We start from the raw sequence: 20,341 nt of genomic DNA, 5'->3' as shown, positions 1-20,341 counted from the left end.
CCCTAGCCCCTCCATCCTTTATTCACTCATCCTCTTTTTCCTTCTCTCTTCTTCCTTCAGCACCTTCCTCTTTTCACTTTCTCCTTCTCTTCCCTCCCTCTCATAATCAACAGATATTTCAATGGAGTCTCGTCAAAATATGTTTCTTCACAAGAGGAGGGACTGTCAATTATCCTCATTCTAAACTTGTTCAGTTTCATTACACACATTTCACTATAGCTTATTTTCCAGGCCAGGTATGCAATAATAAGCCTAATTTGCATTAAAGAGTACATATTGACCAATTTTAGACATGTGATTCTCTTCTTGAAATTCAAATAACCTCTGGCCAAGTTACTTTTTGGAAATCTTTTTTTTTCCAATCTTTTTTTTATAATCACTCGCTTGTGAAAGAGGAATCATCTTGAGTTTACAATGATGTACATGTACTGTATGCCATTTGTCTATTCTTTTTTGTGATTGAATTACAATTAATCAATGATTATTCTCAGTTTCGATTCAGACACCGTTGTACAGAAAATATTTGCTCTCAAAAGAGCCAGGTAATTCAAAAGTCAAGGAGTTCTTGAGAAATCAACAGCAAAACAAAACCGACCTTAAGCACTTTCAAACCAAGAGTTTTGAGAACTATCAAGTACATTCTCATTTTCCCAGGGTAGCTTGGAAAAAAGGTGTGACATTGTGAAACCAACCCATAAAGATCTCTCATACCACAACTAATGTTTATTACAATGTTCTATTTACAAATTATTAGATGAACCTGAGGTCAATGTCTCGGCCCGTTCATTAACAAACCAGTACACACAGGGGCTTAACCACAGAAACCTCACTGTTTCATGGTTTTGATCATTTTTTTTTACCAGGAAAATGTCACAGTGTGACTTCAAACAGTATGAACAATTTCCTAAAAAATTTCCCTTTTCAAAGTGAAGAAGTTAACTGAAAACAGGAAAAAGGAAGCAACATTTGCGGTTTTACAGCAAACTACAAAAATATAAAGATATAGGCCTAATCACGTCGTAATGGCACCCCCCCCCCCCAACAATTTTCAAGAAAAAGCTACATCTATGCAGGTTATTTAATTCATATTTTCTGTTTTTAATCAATCGACATAAACATTCATCAAAACAACTGACTCCCAATCAAATATTGTTTGTAACAAACGAGAAAATACTATGGCAACAATTGATTCCAAGTATTAAAGTATAATAAAATGAAAGAAAGCAGTCATTTCTCATACTACAAGCCTATATACTCATCACAAAACAGTAAAAGAAGTTAAAGAGACAGTTTGGAATTCGAGGAATCCATTCCAGTGATATTGCCACACTAATGAATCAGCCCTCGGGGAACAATATTAATAAACTGGATGAGTGTTTCAAAACCCAGATATGACATTAATTACTTTAGAGTGCTACACCATGTACATAATTACCTGATTTGTCACAGCTTGGCCCTGTTGCATAAAATATTCAATCGATTGTACAAACATTTATAATTTCAAATTGAATCTCTGATAAACCTAGACAATCAATTATAAATATCAATTGTAAGTATATTGTAAATATGTTACGAGGCCCTATTTAATCAAGTAAAAGGCAGCAGCTGGCGGTTTCAGTTTCAACTGCCCGAAAGTGATTAATCTCCTGATGATTTTGAGGCTAATTAATGTTATTAACAATTGCGGGGCAATATTAGGCTCTCTTTTATACATTGTAGTATTGTACAATATCTGACCTAGTAAAATAAAAATGAATTAGGCTACATGCATACATACAATTAATACCCACATTTCATGTGGAATGTTTCATTTTATTTAATTTGCCTATCAATCCTTTCCTTATTTCCTTCAATGATATTTACTTCAGGCATTTTCTATTATTTACAGGGGCTATTTGCACAACTTTTAATTCTGCAACAATGGATAAGCTTTAACATTGCAATGAATAGGGATTTTCCAGGGCTCCCTTTTTCAGTTTCATGGGTCCCGGAACACAAATGTTAGCGATTAATTGTACGCTTGATTTTTACAATTGATTGTACATTGTAGTCAATGCAATCAATTGTAGAAAAATGTTCTACGTTCATTGTTAAGCTTTGTGTTACGAGCCTCTTTTGAGCTTCTTCGGGGCTCAATGTCCCCCAGCCCCCATGCATATTTTCCCCTGATTTATTCATTGAGTTTCGTCTCTGGCTCTGTGTCTCTGAATGTTCATTCTTGAACGTAAAATCTTCATTTAATGAAACCCTTTGAAAAGCAAGGATTAATGTACAGCATGTTTACAAAAAATCAGCGAATCCCCCTCACAACTATCCAAAATCTGGACATTTTGTTTGACGACTCAAGGTGGCACCAGGGTATTCTATTTTACGTGGGGGGGGGGTCGAAGGGGGGGGGGGGGGGCGGCGGGAATAAAACATTTTTTTTTCCAATGAAATGACAGAGGGATATACATGTAGAGTTCAGTCATAGTCCTAGACCTTTCTATAGAATATTCTTCTGTCTTCTTTCTGCCCTCTTCTGCTTATTTTTCCTTCTTTTATTACTTGAGATGGGAGGGCAGTCACCCCTGCCCTGATGTAGTGCCACCCTATAATCAATACAACACTTTTCCCAATAATCATTACATTGCCTACAGCTACATACAAGTACATGTTGGCTCTGTGAATTTCTTCGTATTCTATTCCATTACCGACTCTTCTTCTTTCTCTCTGCAATGAGTGATATTACACCGCCTCAAGACAGGAAGTATTAGCTTACAGGTGACAATGGTAAAGGTTACTTTCACACCTGGTCAGCCATGAAAAACAACTGGATTTTCTGATCAAGTCTTCTAGCTATTGAACAAAATTGCACATGGGTTGATGGGTCCCCCCCCCCCCCCTGAAATAACAAAAAATGTAGTTCAATATATGTATGTTCATCAAAATACAACAGGTAATTTTCAGGGAAAAAATAGAAGCAGCGAAAGCATTATCCATAAAGAAAATACTTACATGTATGAAAAAACTATTTTGTTCTTAACGAACCCTAAACCTTGCTCAAGTCTTTTGAAAGCATTTTGACAATTTAATAGTGTTTGTAAATAATGATTCACCAAAAGAGAGAATGAATGAGTACACTGTAGGAACATCTACTTCTTCATCTACACAATTATGAAAACTTACAAGAGAATCCATTCTACTTTGATTTTGCTGAACAAGTCTCTTGCTGGCTCATTCATTGCAACAATTTATGTGGACAGGTAGATGTGAATGGTATCTGGTATTTTAAGGCATCACCAGTTTTTTTTAATTCATAGTATTTTATTGATTTGGCAGGTGTGAATATGACTAATGGTAGAGGGAAGAGGTAGGGGGGTCACCTGGCTGAAGCCTGTGAATCATCTTCTGAGGAATCCTTCTGGGAGATTCTCCTGTCATATCGCCACCATGTTCAGACAAATACAAGAGCTATATCACTCGGCCTCTAGTAATAGGGTCAGCTGGGTACAACTGTTATTTTAGTTGTATTTAACTATTTTCTGACGTAATTTACTAGAACAGAGGTAATTCTGACTAGAATATATTGTTAGAAATATGACTAGACATACCAGTTGCACCCAGCTGACCACTGGACTAGTCAATTTGACTGATTTGTTTTAAGAGTGGTCACAGCAGTGTATAATGAGGTAAATGTACATGTAATAACAGAGATGGTGGTTCTTTTTTTCCTTCTTCTGTTGATATACTGTATGTATTCCATTTTCTTTATTGGGCATTAATGATTCTAACTCCATGTCTGAACAGGCCCGGAAAACAGTCTCCACGTCAGTGAAGTACATGTACAATTGCTGGGGTCTGGTAAGCACATGTCAGGCAACACCCTCCCCCCCCCCCCCTCTCTCTCTCTCTTTCTCTCTCTCTCTGACTTATCACAGTAGTATTTTAAAGGTATTCATCACAATTAAAATGAAAAAAAAGCAAAAGCAAAAACAAGATACTAATAAAAAGTATTATCAACAAATGTGCAGGGGAAGTTCTTATGAACCAAACACCTGCACACAATCATACATGTAGGCAATAAAAATAAAACAATGATTTACAGCAAGAGGAGGGGGTATACAAGACATACTGCTTACAAAACCTACTAGCACTAGCAGGAGTACATGTATATCCTCATTAGGGTTCTATAATTTATGCCACAATTCACATCATAGAAAACACCCTAGTCTAATGGTCTATAAACCTACACCAACTCCCCCCCCCCCCCCCACAGTATTCCATGAAATGAGATATCACTTCTTGTGAAAAGTCTATGTTTTCAATTAATTAGGTAATACATTATCAAAAAATTGTGTGTAGAAGCACTTTCATGCCATAAAAGTGAGACCTTGCACAAGCTTTCCTCCAAGGAAATCTCATCTCAGATATTGCTATAAAATCAGAAATCTTGAATCTCTGACTGGTAGCATGAATATTAATGTGATATACATGAATACACACGTATGGTCCCATTCAGTGGGCGACCAGTAATTAAAGAGGGTTTTCACACAAACTTTAAAAGCTTTGTGGTTTGGCAGCAAATAGAAGTTAAATTAGATTTAATTTAAATGATTAAATTAGATTTATTGGCTCTCTTTGGCTTTGCAAATGATTTTGTGATTTAAACACAGCCATACTCGAATATAGGGCAAGTGGACCCAAAACGAAGAATGTATTTGTATTTCAAAAAATTAACAAATAGTGATGGGAACACATCATAGGTTCCATCATTTGCATCCTGACCAGGGCCCCGTGGCATAAAAGTTATACCATAATGGTAACTTTGCCATCCAATAGACTACCATGGAATCGTTGATTTTGATTGGCTGCTGAGTATTGTTGCAATGGTAGTTACCATTGGAAGGCAAAGTTACCATAATATTAAGCTGTTATATACACAACAAAAAAAAGTAAGTCCCCCCTTAAACAAACATCAATAATTTCCAAACCAATGCGAGTTTTTAATATATTTTTACATGAGCGTGTATGTAATTTTATAAGCTACCCTCTGAGTAAATGTTATGGACGTATTTTACGTCATGCTTCAGTGAGCACCATCAGAAGGCAAAAATGTCACTTTTCAAAAGTCACAAGCCAAATATCATGACTTTGATTCCATTTTATTGGAACTTATTCCATATTCTTATCATGAAAAATAGTCAGAAGGCTTGTAAAAGGTACTTTCTAAAAGACGATAAAAGTTTTTTGGCTAAATTTCACGGTTGAATAAATACAAGTCCAAATTTGCTATAATTGGATATTTTACACGTTTCTATCAATAAAAATGATAGAATATGATGACAGTTATTTTTGGGAAGAGTTTCTTCATCAGTATTCACCGTTTCATGGTTCAAAGAACATTTATTGAAAACAAAAAATATGATTTTCCAATATCGTAGGCAAGTATTGTTTCATTTTGGTAACTGAAAATTATCTTTTCTCAACTTTTTCGTTGTGTTCATGACCAATTAACATGCTTCAATGATTCAAAGGCGTTTAATTAAACATTCACGCTTGAATGAACATGTGGAATGTGAATAGCTCTTTTTTACGTTATTGGAAAAAATGAAATTTGTAACTTTGGATATCTGTCACAAACCTCCTTGCATAGTTCATTTGATTGGATTTTTGTAAAAATCCCGATGTTTAATGCATCAGTGAGCACACAATACTCGAAAATTATGCAAATGAGAAGAAAGTTCAAGGCCCTGGCCCCACTCCGTGCCGCATCGAATGGTTATTTTGGTGTTCGCACCTTTTGGATAGTGTTACTCTGAAGCCATGTGCGAAGTTTCATGAAATAACTGTTGGCAGAAGTAACAAAAACCGTCCATGAAACAAACCCTCATTTCATATTTGTTAAAATTTTGACTTCCTCTCTCATAGACTTATGTACATTATGGGTGCATACTGTATGTTTACAAATAAGTAACCCCTTTAATATTCAATGTGGTGGAACTTTTTTTCAAGGCTATCTTTAGCAATGTCGTTTGGCAGTAATGTTTATCAACCTATGGGCAAAATTCTGTGCAAAAATGAAATCGATTTGTTTATTTATGGATGAGTGAGCACGAATCAAAGTGGGAAAATTTGTATTTTCAATGTCACAGACGCATTTTAAAGGGTAATATAGTGATTATTGGGGGCAAATTCGGTTTCCAATGTGACTTTAATTGCTGTTGTTTTTATCATACATCATTTCTATCACCACACACTTTCCGAATTTTAAACATTTTCATGGTTGAGCGAGCATATTCGAAAACTTAGGAATGAATACTGTTTATACTGCATAAATGTATTCTTGTCCTAACAATTTCTCAGGATCAGTTGAATGTATGGACAAATCAGTGGTGGGTTCAGAATTTTATAATGGGGGAGGGGCCTATAATTGGGGGAGCCACCAACATTTTCAAATCTTAACATGATCTAACAAGTTGTAGATGATACTACCATAAACCCCTATGATGATACGTCACAGTTCAGGGGCCGCGGAACGGTTTTCAAAGTGGGGGAGGGGGGAGACTGAGCCAAAGGTGAGGGGGGGGGGCTGATCATGCAAAAAAAAAATCAAATAGTATGGTCATTTTTACATTTTTGTACACGTTTTTGGAAAAAAGTTGGGGCTGAAGCCCACCCCCCGCTTCCGCAGCCCCTGCAATACATTGTGCTCACTCAACCATGAACATGCGATATCAAAATCTGGTCTGAAGTGGTTAAATGATGGATAGTAAAACAGCATAACGCCATAAAATTCACCTAAAAACAACTTTTGCCCAACTTTGTATTTGAACAAACTGAAAAACGACTCTTGTGACTTTTAAAAATGGTCATTTTTAATTAAATCTTTAATTACTCATGCATGACTCAACCGATTGATCTCATTTTTCCCCAGGAGTTGCTTAATGAGTGCAGAAAACCACCTATGAAATATTATATCTCAAACTAATTCGGTTCAAAAGTTACAGCAATTTGATTTAGGGGGGACTTACTTTTTTTGTTGTGTATACAACGGGGCCTACATGTAGGATATTAAAACTGTTCAGTGAAATCAAGCGAAAATTTCTTATTCCGCATCTGAATTAAATAAAATTTCAGCATTACATACAGGTATGGAGTTCGAATTTCTCTTTTCATTCTGGTCAACTTTCCATTGGGTTGGACTTTCTCTTAAACTTGCAGGAATAAAGTGTAATTCAGGTTGCATATCATTTCCAAAACACTCATCTGAAAAGTTGATATCTCTTCTTTGGCCATGATTAACAGACATAGCTAGCATATGCTCTTAAGGTGCTTCAATATGTAATCTGGTTCTGTTTACATTTTCTCTTATTAGACAGATAGATGTAATCTGATATACTGTAGACTATTAAATTCAAGACAAGAAACTTACAAGGTGACAATCTCTTACATACAGCCTTCTGACTGCATTTACACACTTCAGGACTTGAAAACCTGATTAATTTTCATTCCCACTATGTCTTTTTTAATAACTCAGGGGCAGTGCCAGAATGTTATGATGGGGTGGGGGGGGGGGGCAGATTGCAAAATGACCCAATCTTATATGTACTGTACATTGTAGGTGACTGTTTAATTTTTCTTGATTGAATTATATGGGTACAAGGTATAAGAGAGAAATAAGGTGTAGATATATTCATATTCTTATTCCTATACCTTTTCTTTCTTCCTTCCTTTCTCTCCCTCTTTTTTCCTATCTTTGTCTCCTCTTTTTTTATTACCCCTAAATCATAGAAGGTGGTCACCCCCCACCCTCATATACGGAGTCACTCTTGCCTTTGGAAGAGGTACATGTACGTATAAACACACAAAAACCCTAATCAGTGGAAAATGTGTTCTACATGTAAATTATTTCGTAGGTCTGTGCCATGATGTACACTATAACTCTAAATGTACATGCCCCTATTTCAAACAAGAATTAGCAGATACATGAAGGCCTATATATCCAATGTCTGTATCGTCACTATCTACATGTACATGTACATGTAGGATCTATACGGATATTGACCTGTACATATACACGTCACTTTTCACTCAGGATGTCAAAGAACCGTACGTTGAATACTTTGAATGCAAATTAGCAACTTTCATCATAACTCCAGTCTGTATACAAAACAAAAAGCAGCGCATTGCAAGGAATTGCCCTATAGCTTATGATAGTCTGAATATGTTCATTATATTTACCTCTTCCATTGACTGGGTCCTTTGCAACGTAAGCCACATAGTTCTGAGTTTCCTGTATTATGAAAAGACAAATGGAACAAGATTTTCATTGTGATATAAATCAAAATGAAAATACATTCACAATTTAAATAACATAATTGTACATGTCCATGTGGGTATATACTTGCATCATTCATCACTTACAAAACATATTGCAGAAAAATTGAGACATTATGTACAATGCATGAAGTCAACCGCAACGAAAAACTGACTTGAACATGATGAACTGCCATTGATGTATAAAACCTACATGTACATGTATTGTGATCTAATGGAAAATTTATGTCATCAATTTAAATCAGTAAAAAATCAAATATTGTAATATTAATTAAAGTGACATCATTGGCTCTATCATATGCACACCACTGTGTTGTATACATGTTCTCTGAAAATATAAGTAAAATTTCACTTTATTTCATTTTTTGTTGTCTGATTTCGATTAATTTTTTAGCGTAATTTTACTGAAAGTTTGGTGTTCTGCTTGCTTGATTTTACTCTTTTTATTCCAATCATGTACATCATTTTCAACCTTCAAAGTGATGAGCATTGATTGACTTATCAGTTATCATACTTTTCAGATTAAAATGATAAATATTTACATTTCACGGGAGAGGAAAATGTAATACAGGTGATGCATCTTCAATTATGGAAGCATGAGAAGATACTCTTTCATACTGTTTTCATAACACTTCACATCATCAAAGTCTTAATTGGAAATTCAATGTCAGGACAAACTGGGAATAAATTTCCAGGGTGTTCGCTAAAAAGGGAAACTCTGTGTATTAAACCCCTAAATTAAAGAGAAGCACAATCATATAGTCTAGTTTGTTCAATTACTATTATTTCCAATCTAAATTATCAGAAAATTCAAGCACCTGTTTATGGCTGTGTTTATTTTTTATCAAATACATAAAATATTACACATAGTACAAGTATGAAATTAGCTGATAGTGGATATTGATAGTTCAGAATTTACAATATGCTTGTAATACTGCCCGGCTGATTTCTCTTTATAGCTGATTACAAACGAATGACAATCCTCACAGGCTTTATTTAGACCACTTTATCCCAAAGCCTTAAAAGTCTAACACCCTCCTTAATTCCATCTCTTTACCGCCCAATAGTGTCAAGATCTCAAGTAATAACTTTAAAATGGGGGATGATCTCTTTAATGACAAGCAGGAAATCTCTATATTGATGAACCTGGAACAACTGCTACTGGGTGGAACTCTGGAGAGGGACCTTTTTGTTGGAAGCTGCTATTAAGCATGTAACCACATGACGACTACAGATTTTCCCCAAAATTGATGCGTAACGTGAGTCTTCCAAGCATATTTAAGAATGGGCCCGTTTGAATCATTGCAATTTTGTAAAATCTAATCTATTATTGACAGAATATATGGTTTATATTAGTGCAGGAGGGAGTTACTGGTATTGTCAGACCCAAAACTTCTACAATTTTCATACCCCTTTCAGTGATTTGTTCAGTTCTAGGGCCTGTTTCATAAAGGACTTGCAACTGTTGTAACTTTGCCATTATGGCAACTACCATGGAAACAGGGCTCAGCAGCCAATCAGGTTGCCATGGTAGTTGCCATAATGGCAAAGTTACTACAGTTGTAAATCTTTATGAAACGGGCCCCTGGTCAGCGCCATTGTCCGCATCAGGTACGTGCTAGACTAGTCTGCACTAAGAAGGATAAGTTGCTTTGAGTAATTCACACCCTTCCCCCAATCCTATCAGAAATTTTTGCACCATCAAATGTCCTTTGAAGCTCCTTGATTTTATACAAGCACCATAGGGAGTGCCATATTGTATACTAAGTCATACTGAACAGTGAACTAATATACAGGCTGCATATAAAAACATATAAATTTCCATAATCCTTTTTATAATGAATATTTTTGAAGGGGGGGGGGTGAATCAGTGACAATAAGAATAACACAACAAAGTACATATTTTTAGCATTTGATTGGACCCTCGCTTCTACATGTAGGACCACGCATCACTGAATACCAATATTTAATGGTTCATTTACAATGTACAGATACTGTACAATGTACATGTAGAATTAGCCAATTATCTTTTAAATGTGTGCTCATAATCTAAAGATTGCTTTTAAATAGATAGATAGAAAAATACATACTTTAACAGTTGGCAAGTATGCCTCTCAAATATTGTGATCAGAGTAGCCAATTTAAGGACAAATCGAAAGTCGTTTTCTATATTGTTAATAGACCCTCCTACGAGCACATTTCCTTGTTTGTTTAAAATAAAACCATATCATAAACCAAAATTAAACAGGAAGGAATAAAAGACTACCCTAGAGAACAAACATTTACAGAGTGTATTAAATAATATTTCCTAGTTTCTATTCAATATCAAAGTTCTTAAATAATTACATTTGTCAACGTTATATTACTTAGTATGTGTGCACTCAGTCATTGATATGTGATTCAAACTCTTTAATTAAAAAAGAAAATAAAACAGAATCCTTTAAAAGCTTGGTATCGCTTTTCTATTTTATAACACAGACTGTACACGTGTACTTACAATCAACTTTTTGAATTAAGACTTATTAGCTGTCCCTTTGGACAGGAAGATAACAATGTGATCCTATAACAGGATGTCCTGTTCCTGGGTTACTTTCCACAGGATAATTTATCATAATTATCATTAAAAGCCTGTCTTGAATTTTTGGTGAGGATCAAATAATGTAAATTATGCTGGACAGCATGTTTGATGAAACTTATTTTTACAAAAGTGTATGGAGACTGCAATGTTGGCTTCAATTAATTACTTTTGAGAATTTTTACTTCAAATATTTTAATATTTGCTTCCTTATCATGCGAAATAAAGTTTGATTCATCATTCCTCCCTGAACATGTGTGACTGCCAAGGTTGCATTCTCATTCAACATAGAGGTTCCTTGCTGTCACATCTGCAAAGTTGATGTTTTTACTTTTTATTTTAGCCCAAACTTTTGGGACCACAGAACCCTGTTTCAGTGGAGAAATTCCACTTTATCCATAATCTGGTCTTACTTTGACTATTTTGGTGATTATTTGACTTTGGAATTTCACCTTTTAATATAGACATCCAAAGAAATCCTGAGTTTGTGACATCGTCAACTGAGCCAACTCTCATCCATGCTTTGCTTTTAACTGTTGCGTGAAAATTTTGAAATGTCTTATTAAACTTTCTTATTTTACATATCAGAATAAATTTTCTAAATTATGTTTGTTATATTTTAGTCTTTTCAAATTCAAACCAACTTTTTGGTTGGGATGGGCTTTCCTTTTATCCGGATGAGGGCTCATCGGACTGGAACCTTGAGCAAACTCTGGCTGATGAAGAACTACCTAAATTCTTAACACCTTCATGTCCCTCCTATAAACACGTGTGTTAAATTCCTCTGTGATTGAGTGATAGATTTGGGTCATATCCAAGACATAGCCAAGGGTTTATAAATATTGTTTACTGGCTACATGACTTGGGTAATTGCTCATTTAAAGGGAAATATACAGAATTTGAAGAAGTAACATCAATACACTGTACATGAGGACTATTATCATCATAATATTGACCATTATCATCATTATCATCATCATCATCATTACCATCATTTGAATCATCATCATCACCATCATCATCATCAACAACATCATCACCATCATCATCATCATCATTATCATCATCATTATCATCATCCCCATCACCATTACCATCATCATCATCATCACTATCATCATCACCATCATCATCACCATCACCATCATCATCATCAACATCATTTTCATCATCATTAGCGCTAAAGACTATGATGTTGTATGCATGCGCTATGTGTGGAATATTATTACTGTCATTATGATTACTACATAATCAAAAGTATAATCATGATCGTAGGTCACTTTTTTGATAGAATTGATTAAAAAGTATGAAAATCACCTAGAATATCCCTTTCCTCCATCAAAGTGGGGTTTTCCTTGTCCGAAATCCTGAAAATATGATGCTACATGTAGGTATGAATTTATGCTCACAAAATATAGGATTTTGTGAAATGGAAGAAAAGAATTGAATTGAATTCATAATCTAAATGTAGTCTGGTATTACATGTGAGTGGCATTGAAAAAATCAACATCATTAAATACAACCATCTTTTTTATAAAATCAGAGATCACTATACTTACAGCATCGCCACCTGATGCAAATGAGATACCTTGCATCTGATGATTGGCTATTGGCTGAAAGTCAAAAAGAGGAAGGGAAAAACAGGCAAACAAAACATTTACGAGAGCATGTACATTCACAGATAACAGCACTTACAGTGTATCCCCTGTACATTTTATATACATGTACATGATTTACCTGAGCATATCCCATTTCATAAAGAGAAGTTTTATACCACCAGTCAATCAAATTGAAAGACTTCAGTTAGCTTTAGACTTTTATTGAAAATTTGTCATCATAGTACGTTTTTCGAAACAAGCTTTTATACAATTTGTTCTGCATAGTCCTGGGCCAATAAAAATGCAACATTTAATTTTTCTGCAAATAAGCCTGCAGTGGGTATTACAAAAATACTTAAGTCCTAAATGTTTGAACAGTGCCAGCTTATCTATCACCCACCATGTTTACCCTAAAACCAGTGTCAAATGCCTCATGTATGAACCAGGCATCATCATCAACTTGGACAAGAAAAGTGAACGATGTTCAGTAATTGAGACGACTGTCATCCATCTATCTCGAGACTCAATTTACATTCATAAACACAGCTGTAGATATCATTATCTTCTTGCCAATGGATCTCCAATATGCAACTGATTCCTCATTACATCAATGGTACATGTCTTGCAAGTGAATTTGACTCTTGCAGTCCGTGTGCATTCATACAAAATATGGTAACTGAGGATTCATGTGATGGGGTATACAAAACAGGGAGAGGGTATGCACGTGAGCTATCTCCAAAACATAGGGTGGTTAAAAAATGAACTGTGCTGAATTTATTCAGAGTTACATGTATAACAAGCAAGCAAAGATATTCTTGATTAACATAATTATGTACAATTTAATCCCAAGAATATGGCAAGCAAATGAAAAAAAAAATGGGAGGGCACTTCCATAATAGAAAACATGGGTGGGGGAACAAAATATAAAAGCCCGGAGCAAATGTCGCAGGAGCAAATTTTGTGTCACCAAGTAGAGAAATTATTAATTAGTTCGTAACACATTCACAGAGAGAATACAAAAGTGGCATTTTGAACTAGTGTAATCACTACAAAGCAATCATCCTTTGATTCCTCACCCCCCCCCCCCCCATAAAAAAAGATGAAGAAAATGCAGTCTATGTGGGGGAAAAAATTACAGCAAAATCAAATAATACTTTATGGTTTTACCTTTCCTGTCTCTTTTATTCTGATGTTAATGCTGGCTGTGGATATTGTGAGATTTACATTAGCACCTCCGAAAAGAATGTTGGGGTTCTCTCCTACAATCTTACAGATTGTCTTGCTTGCCTGAAAAGAGAATAAAGATGGGAGTTTGGAAGAAAATTATTAATCAATTCAAAGAAACTGATCTGACATAGGAATATTTGATAACAGAATAATATGCAATTAACAGTGTATCAATTTGTCATGACGGGGCTAGACATTAGATTTTGATAACAAATTTGTATCAATTATCATTATTGTTTGTTTGCTTTTATTTCTGCATTCAAATAATATCAATGTGACATAATTATATGCAACATACAAAATAATCCATGAAATAAACAAACTGTAGTGTACATCACCATCATGCCATCAAGGTTTACAAAATTCAGTTGCATCCAAGTTATTTGAAATTGATTAGTAATACAGAACTCATGTACATAAATGTACTCAATAATCTTTGCAGAAAAAATGTCCTTCAATGGTCCTGACTGGGGGGGGGGGGGGCAACTGCCATTTCAAGGGTGGGCTTGGGCACAATGCTTGTTTCATTTCGACAGCAATAAAGTGTTATACTGGTAATTATAGTTCTGAGCACACAAAAAAAAACAGAAATCAAAAGGTTTCTACTCTTCACAAATCGGTTGTAATTTAACTGGAGCTACTGTATAATTAAAAGAAGCAAAATGAGGAAGTGAGGTACTAAAAATACAAATTGTCATTTCTGTGGAAATTGATACCACTATAAAGTATTGTAGACATAAGGACACAATGTAAAGATGTCAAATGTTTGTGCGATTGACTATAAAGTCTGGCTTACGGGTAGGCATACAAATGTAAGCCAACAAATAAATCAAATATTATATTCCTCTCTGGAAAAAATAATTCACTCATTAGAGGGAGTGAATAGAATTTAGTAGTTGTTGTTATACACTGTACAGTGCGTCCCACAAAAAACGAAACCTAGATTAAGCGATGATTTATCATAACTTAATCACAAAAACAATAGACAAATGACCTACCATTGTAAAACTTAGAATCTCCTCTTTCAAGTTTCATCTGAAATTACTTAGATTATTTCTTATTCACGCATGAGTGAGCAAAAACAATTTGAAGAGGGGATACCAAAGTCATTTGGTGGGCTGTATATGGGTTTCAAAAAAGAAAACCACATTTTTTAAACGTTCAATATCTGCTCTTTAATTTGATACCTCAATTACAGAAAATGGTCAAGAAATAACAAAGTTCTGGTTATTTGAAATAAGGCTTGAATTTCAACAATTTCATAAAATCAAGAGGTTCTACAGGCTAGCGTTCAAACTCACTTGATACTCCGTTTTGTTGACGATCAACCATGCATTAAGTCTTTTGTTAACCATGCTGATAGCTTCTGTGGGAAACCGGTTGAAAACATGTTTATTTAATGAAAATTATAGAAATACAAGCATTGTTTCGAGGGAACATAACTTTTTTACTTCTTGACCATTTTTTGTGATTAAGGTATCAAATAAAAGAGCAGATATTGAACTTTTTAGGCATGTGATTTTCTTTTTGAAATTCAGATACCCCCGCCAAATGAATTTTTGGTATCCTTTTTTCAAATTGTTTTTGCTCACTCATGCGTGAATGGGGAATAATCTAAGTAATATCAGATGAAAGAGGAGATTCTAAGCTTCACATTGGTAGGTCATTGTCTATTGTATTTGTGATTAAGTTATGATAAATCGTCGCTTAATCTCGGTTTCGTTTTTTCTGGGACGCACTGTATACACTGTAGCAACAAGTGAAATTTTGAGTGAAATATTTGTCCATGTAGGCCCTACATGTTCACTCTAAAGTCAATCCAAATAGAGTGATCTTTGATGTACACTATAAAGGAGGGTGAAAAGAAAGTTTCATCAAATTGGTGAATAATAACTAAAGAGGCTTTAATAGGAGGAAATTATAATTTGTAAACAAATTTACTCCTATGATTTTCATTACCGGTACAGATCGAGAATGCATAGGAGTAATGCCGAAAATTTGTTTACATGTACATGTATTGATGAATGTTGTTCAAATGAGTTAGCCAATGGTACATGTACACACTCACTTTTATCCATAAATTTCTATTATCCTTTTTTTTTTTACTTTTGACTGTGAACTAGCCATGGAATTTTGATGAGTTTGCTTGTTAAAATAAGCAGAACTTTTAATATGCTACATGTAGGCCCTATAACTTTTTTAAATACTTTACATCTGATTCTGATGAAATTATTATTACTTTGCTTGTTTTATTTTTCCTTTTTTACAACTTGTCATTGGAGTGGACTTGGCCTTTAAATAACACTCTGAATAGTGAGTTAGTGGTCAACATCATAAGCAAAAACTAATACAGAGGTATATTCTATTATTTCAAGGATCTTATATAAATCGGCTGTGAATAGTGACCAGCCGAAAACTGCATGTGGAGCTTTAAAGCTTGCGGATTTGAATTGAAAGCTAAAAGAAATAAATCTGAATCCTTAGGATTCAAAATACATCCAATTTTACCATACATGTAATTCACAGCAGATCTGGATTCATTTTACAGTTAAAATTATAGAGTGTACTTGGTAATTTCGAGCTATGAGGAGGTCGGAGTTAGAAAGTTTTGAGCAGGGAATAGCCTGGGACACCACACAGGGCAAACAAAGTGTACACAGAGCTCTCCTTCAGCCCTGAGGAGGATATATTCTGGTTGTTTGCCATGGAAACAGCAGAGACTGTTTGATAGTGACCTTCATATTGTCATTCAAGCAATACATGAGTGAACATTTACATCAGTAAGTTTGTCAGCTCATAATGGAGACAAAGCAGTTTGGGAGAATTAATCACTGCACGAGAACACCTACATGTACATGTACACTTTTATGCCATTTTCATTTTTTAGGGTAGTGCATCATAGGCCAGAACACAAAGAAGCAAATAATGTGAAAATACATGTACCAATATTTAATACGCTTAAACTTTGCAAGTTCAAACTTTCTACACATCAAATTTTGCAAATTCATGCCCAAAACTACGTTCTACTTTATTTGAACCCTATCACTTCTGGCAGATGCTATATAGCAAGAGATTGTATTATAGCATGCGGTAGAATTCAACCTGCTATTGATTTCTAGTTTCATTCATTAGCCCCCATGAGGCCGTCATGATACACTCAGTCGCTTTAAAAATGGCCGCAGATGGAAACCAACTTGAGCTTTCACTTTACCAAGCTGAGAAGGACGGCACCCTCAAATTACCCCTCAATATTATTTCTTCTTGGTGAGGCTACATCCAGGGGGGGGGGGGGGTATGGCAGTCAAATGTATTGCTGTACACATGCGTGACCAATTTATTTCCAAACACCCCCTAAACGAGTTTTTTTTTCTGTGTGCAAAATAACCCCCTAAACAAGTTTTTCGGGGGCTTTATGTACACATTTTGGCCCCTGAACAAGTTGTCGCCAGAATATGACCCTGGGGAAAAAGCTTGGTGAAAAAAAATACCCTAAATACGTTTGGCTAGTCTTTAAAAAAAACTTTTGAAAAAAAAAAATACCCAAAAAACGTTTGACCCCACGATTGACCATTGACTAGTCTTTCAAAACCATCCTTTTTCTTGAAAATCTGTTTTTTTATAGCCTTAACGAGTTCACACGCTGCCTGAGTCCAAAGCTGAAAAAACACCCCTTTAAACATGTTTTTTGGGTCGTGCATGTGTACAGCAATATATTTGACTGGCACCCTCGGGGGCTACATGTACATGATGCAGGCTTTTACAAGACACAAAAATTTATTGTATCAGGGTCGGCAACAGTTGCCCCTCAGAAAATACCTGTGCAGTTGGATGGAATAATTTTTAACATACATGTATACATGTATCATGTTATTCAATTTTCCTGGTTCATTATTTTCTTTTAATGAAATACTATAGATGATCATGATACATATGTACATAATGCCTAGCCCTGGGATAATGAATTATTTGAAGCCTCATTTGATCAGCGTTTCTCGGGGGGGGGGGGCCACTTCTATTGAGTGGATACCATGCGCGACCATGGGGTCTCGAAAAGCACCCTAAACAATTATCTTCCATATTCTGAAAATGCACCCCTTATTAAACAAGTATTGTTATGTGAAACCCTACCCTTACAAGTATTGGAAATGTACGTAACGTGCCCTATCTTGAAAAAGACATCCTTTTTATGTGTTTTTTGGGTCGCGCATGGTATCAACTCGTCAATGTAAGTGGCCCCCCCCCCCCCCCCCCCAGGCAGCGTTTATAACTTAGAGATTAAATTGTAAATATCTGTCTTTTATTCATACTGCTATCCTCATACATGTACCCGTTTTCCTGTTCGCACAGGCCAAATTTTCGGCCTTAACCCTGAAAAAAAAGCCCCCAAATTCATTGCTATATAATGGGGACCTTATCATTTTTATGGTTCTGCATCAAAAGTTTTTTGGAAAATGTGTTTACTTTGTCCTCAAATATAAATGTCTTAAAGCTCAACTATTGCTTTAAAATCTTTATCCTTCATCAGCCCATAGACCTTCTACTCTGACTAGGTCCTTGATCAGCCAAACTTTTCTCAAGCACCTTTAAACATTAAGTGGCATCAAAGAGTAAAAAAAGTTACTACCAAGAAAGCAAAACCAACATGGAGTGACAGGTATGAAAGGAATTCAATGCTAGTCTGCCAGCCTAGCAGGAAGCATCACACACTCTACTATTGGAGATAACTCATTGATTGTCACTGTAAACGGCACAGTAAACTTTCATGTAGAGTGAAAGCATAATTAATGGGCTAATCCAGGCTGAAAATCTTAACACCTTCAAAAATACAAAAGCAAAGTACATTGTAACATTCAACAATTCAAATACTGAAAATTTCCCCAAAATCTTAACTTCACACCTGATTTACACTAAAGGACAAGTTCACCCCAATAAAAAGTTGATTTGAATAAAAAGAGAAAAATGCAACAAGCATACATGTAACACTGAAAATTTCATCAAAATCGGAAGTAAAATAAGAAAGTTATAACATTTTAAAGTTTTGCTTAATTCCACAATATAGTTTATGCACATCCTGGTCAGTATGCAAATGAGGAGACAGATGATGTCATCTCTTCATTATTTCTTTTGTATGTTATTATATGAAATATTCTAATTTTCTCCTCATTGTCATTTGAAACAACAATTAATTCCTCCCTGAACTTGTGGAATTTGCATTGTTTAATACTATATTGTTCAGTCAAGTTGGTCCTTATTGTCAAATAGGTAAAAAAAAAAAGAAATATTGTATAATTCAAACAATAAAAAATAAATAAATAGTGAGTGAATGACATCATCGACTTTCTCATTTGCATGTCACTGAATTGTGCATATCACTTTTTTGCGAAAAAAGGGAATACTTAAAATGTCATAACTTTCTTGTTTTACATCCGATTTTGATGATATTTTGAGCGTTATGCTAGTTTGATTTTTCTCCATTTATACAAATCAAAATTTTTCTCGGGTGGAGTTGACCTTTGAAAAATCATAATAATTTAATATTTCCCAAAATATGTGTCTGATTTGTCCCAGGTAATGCTGTTTCAGCAGTGATTGTCTTACATAATATTAAATAGAATAGTTAATCCTATGTTTACACTCTTGGAGTTCTTATAAAATTTGAATTAATATAATTTCTTATAAAATTACAAAGAATACAAAGTGGGGAAGATAACATAATCAGCTTGCAATCTACAACAGGTGCTGTAAAATGGTAAAATATTTTTGCAAAGGCTTTTGAAAACATGTTTTTGATGGTGGATATAACTTCTACATGTAAATGAGAAAAGTTGATTGACAGTTTAAACACAGCCCGGTGAAACACAATGTAATTACGCGAGTTTCATTTTCTATTTTGGAACAATTGGAAACGTAATTATATACCCATCAATACAATAAAATGCTTCGATAGACAGAAACACTTCAGTTTATGACCATTTAATGACCATTGTGGTTTAACAGGTGATTCTGGTTTCAATCAATTGGTGCTCTGATTACAATTTCAAAGAAAATATGATGAATTATTTTATTGTGTTAGAATGATTTGTTCTTGCAACAACAACAAAATGTGTATGTATTTTTTTCCTAGATAAGGGCCCTACCTTTTTCTTCCTTGTGTATTTGAAGCCTGCAGCATCACACACTCTGAAGATGGCTTCTCTGTAAAAGAAAAAAAAAAACAATCCAATATTCATGCACATACAATGAAAAAAAAAAAAAAAAACATACATAGTTCGGAAACAGGGAGGGCCATCGACGCGCATACTTTTTTTTAGCTCCTTGGTATCACATACTATACAGGGACAATTTTATTGTCTCCAATATCATACAATGTAGGTCAAGTCCACCCCAGAAAAATGTTGATATGAATCAATAGATAAAAATCAATCAAGAAAAACGCTGTAAATTTCATAAAAATCAGATGTAAATTATGACACTTTAAAGTTTCGCTCATTTTTCACAAAACAGTTTCATGCACATGTGCACAACTCACTAATAAATAAATGGGAGAGTCGATGTCCCTTACTATTTCTTTTTTTTTTATTGTTTGTATATACATTAGAATATTACAATTTTTACATATTTT

General features: G+C 34.8%; 1 protein-coding gene across 1 annotated transcript in view; it reads right to left on the bottom strand.

Annotated features, from left to right (window-relative positions):
- Window positions 1-8,116: 8,116 nt before the first annotated feature.
- The window catches only part of LOC129262335 (SHC-transforming protein 1-like), a 42,052-nt gene continuing 29,827 nt past the window's right edge, over window positions 8,117-20,341 (bottom strand). The window contains exons 4-7 of the mRNA XM_064099351.1: window positions 19,857-19,914; window positions 13,660-13,779; window positions 12,454-12,507; window positions 8,117-8,275 (exon numbers count right to left, since the gene is read on the bottom strand). Coding sequence (XP_063955421.1) covers window positions 8,117-8,275; window positions 12,454-12,507; window positions 13,660-13,779; window positions 19,857-19,914 — 391 coding nt within the window. The remainder of the gene's footprint in view (window positions 8,276-12,453; window positions 12,508-13,659; window positions 13,780-19,856; window positions 19,915-20,341) is intronic.

The sequence above is a fragment of the Lytechinus pictus genome, chromosome 5 (assembly GCF_037042905.1).
Source record: "Lytechinus pictus isolate F3 Inbred chromosome 5, Lp3.0, whole genome shotgun sequence".
Lineage (NCBI taxonomy): Eukaryota > Metazoa > Echinodermata > Echinoidea > Temnopleuroida > Toxopneustidae > Lytechinus > Lytechinus pictus.
Note: the sequence above shows the minus strand (reverse complement) of the source record. Positions and strands in the feature narration are given on the sequence as shown.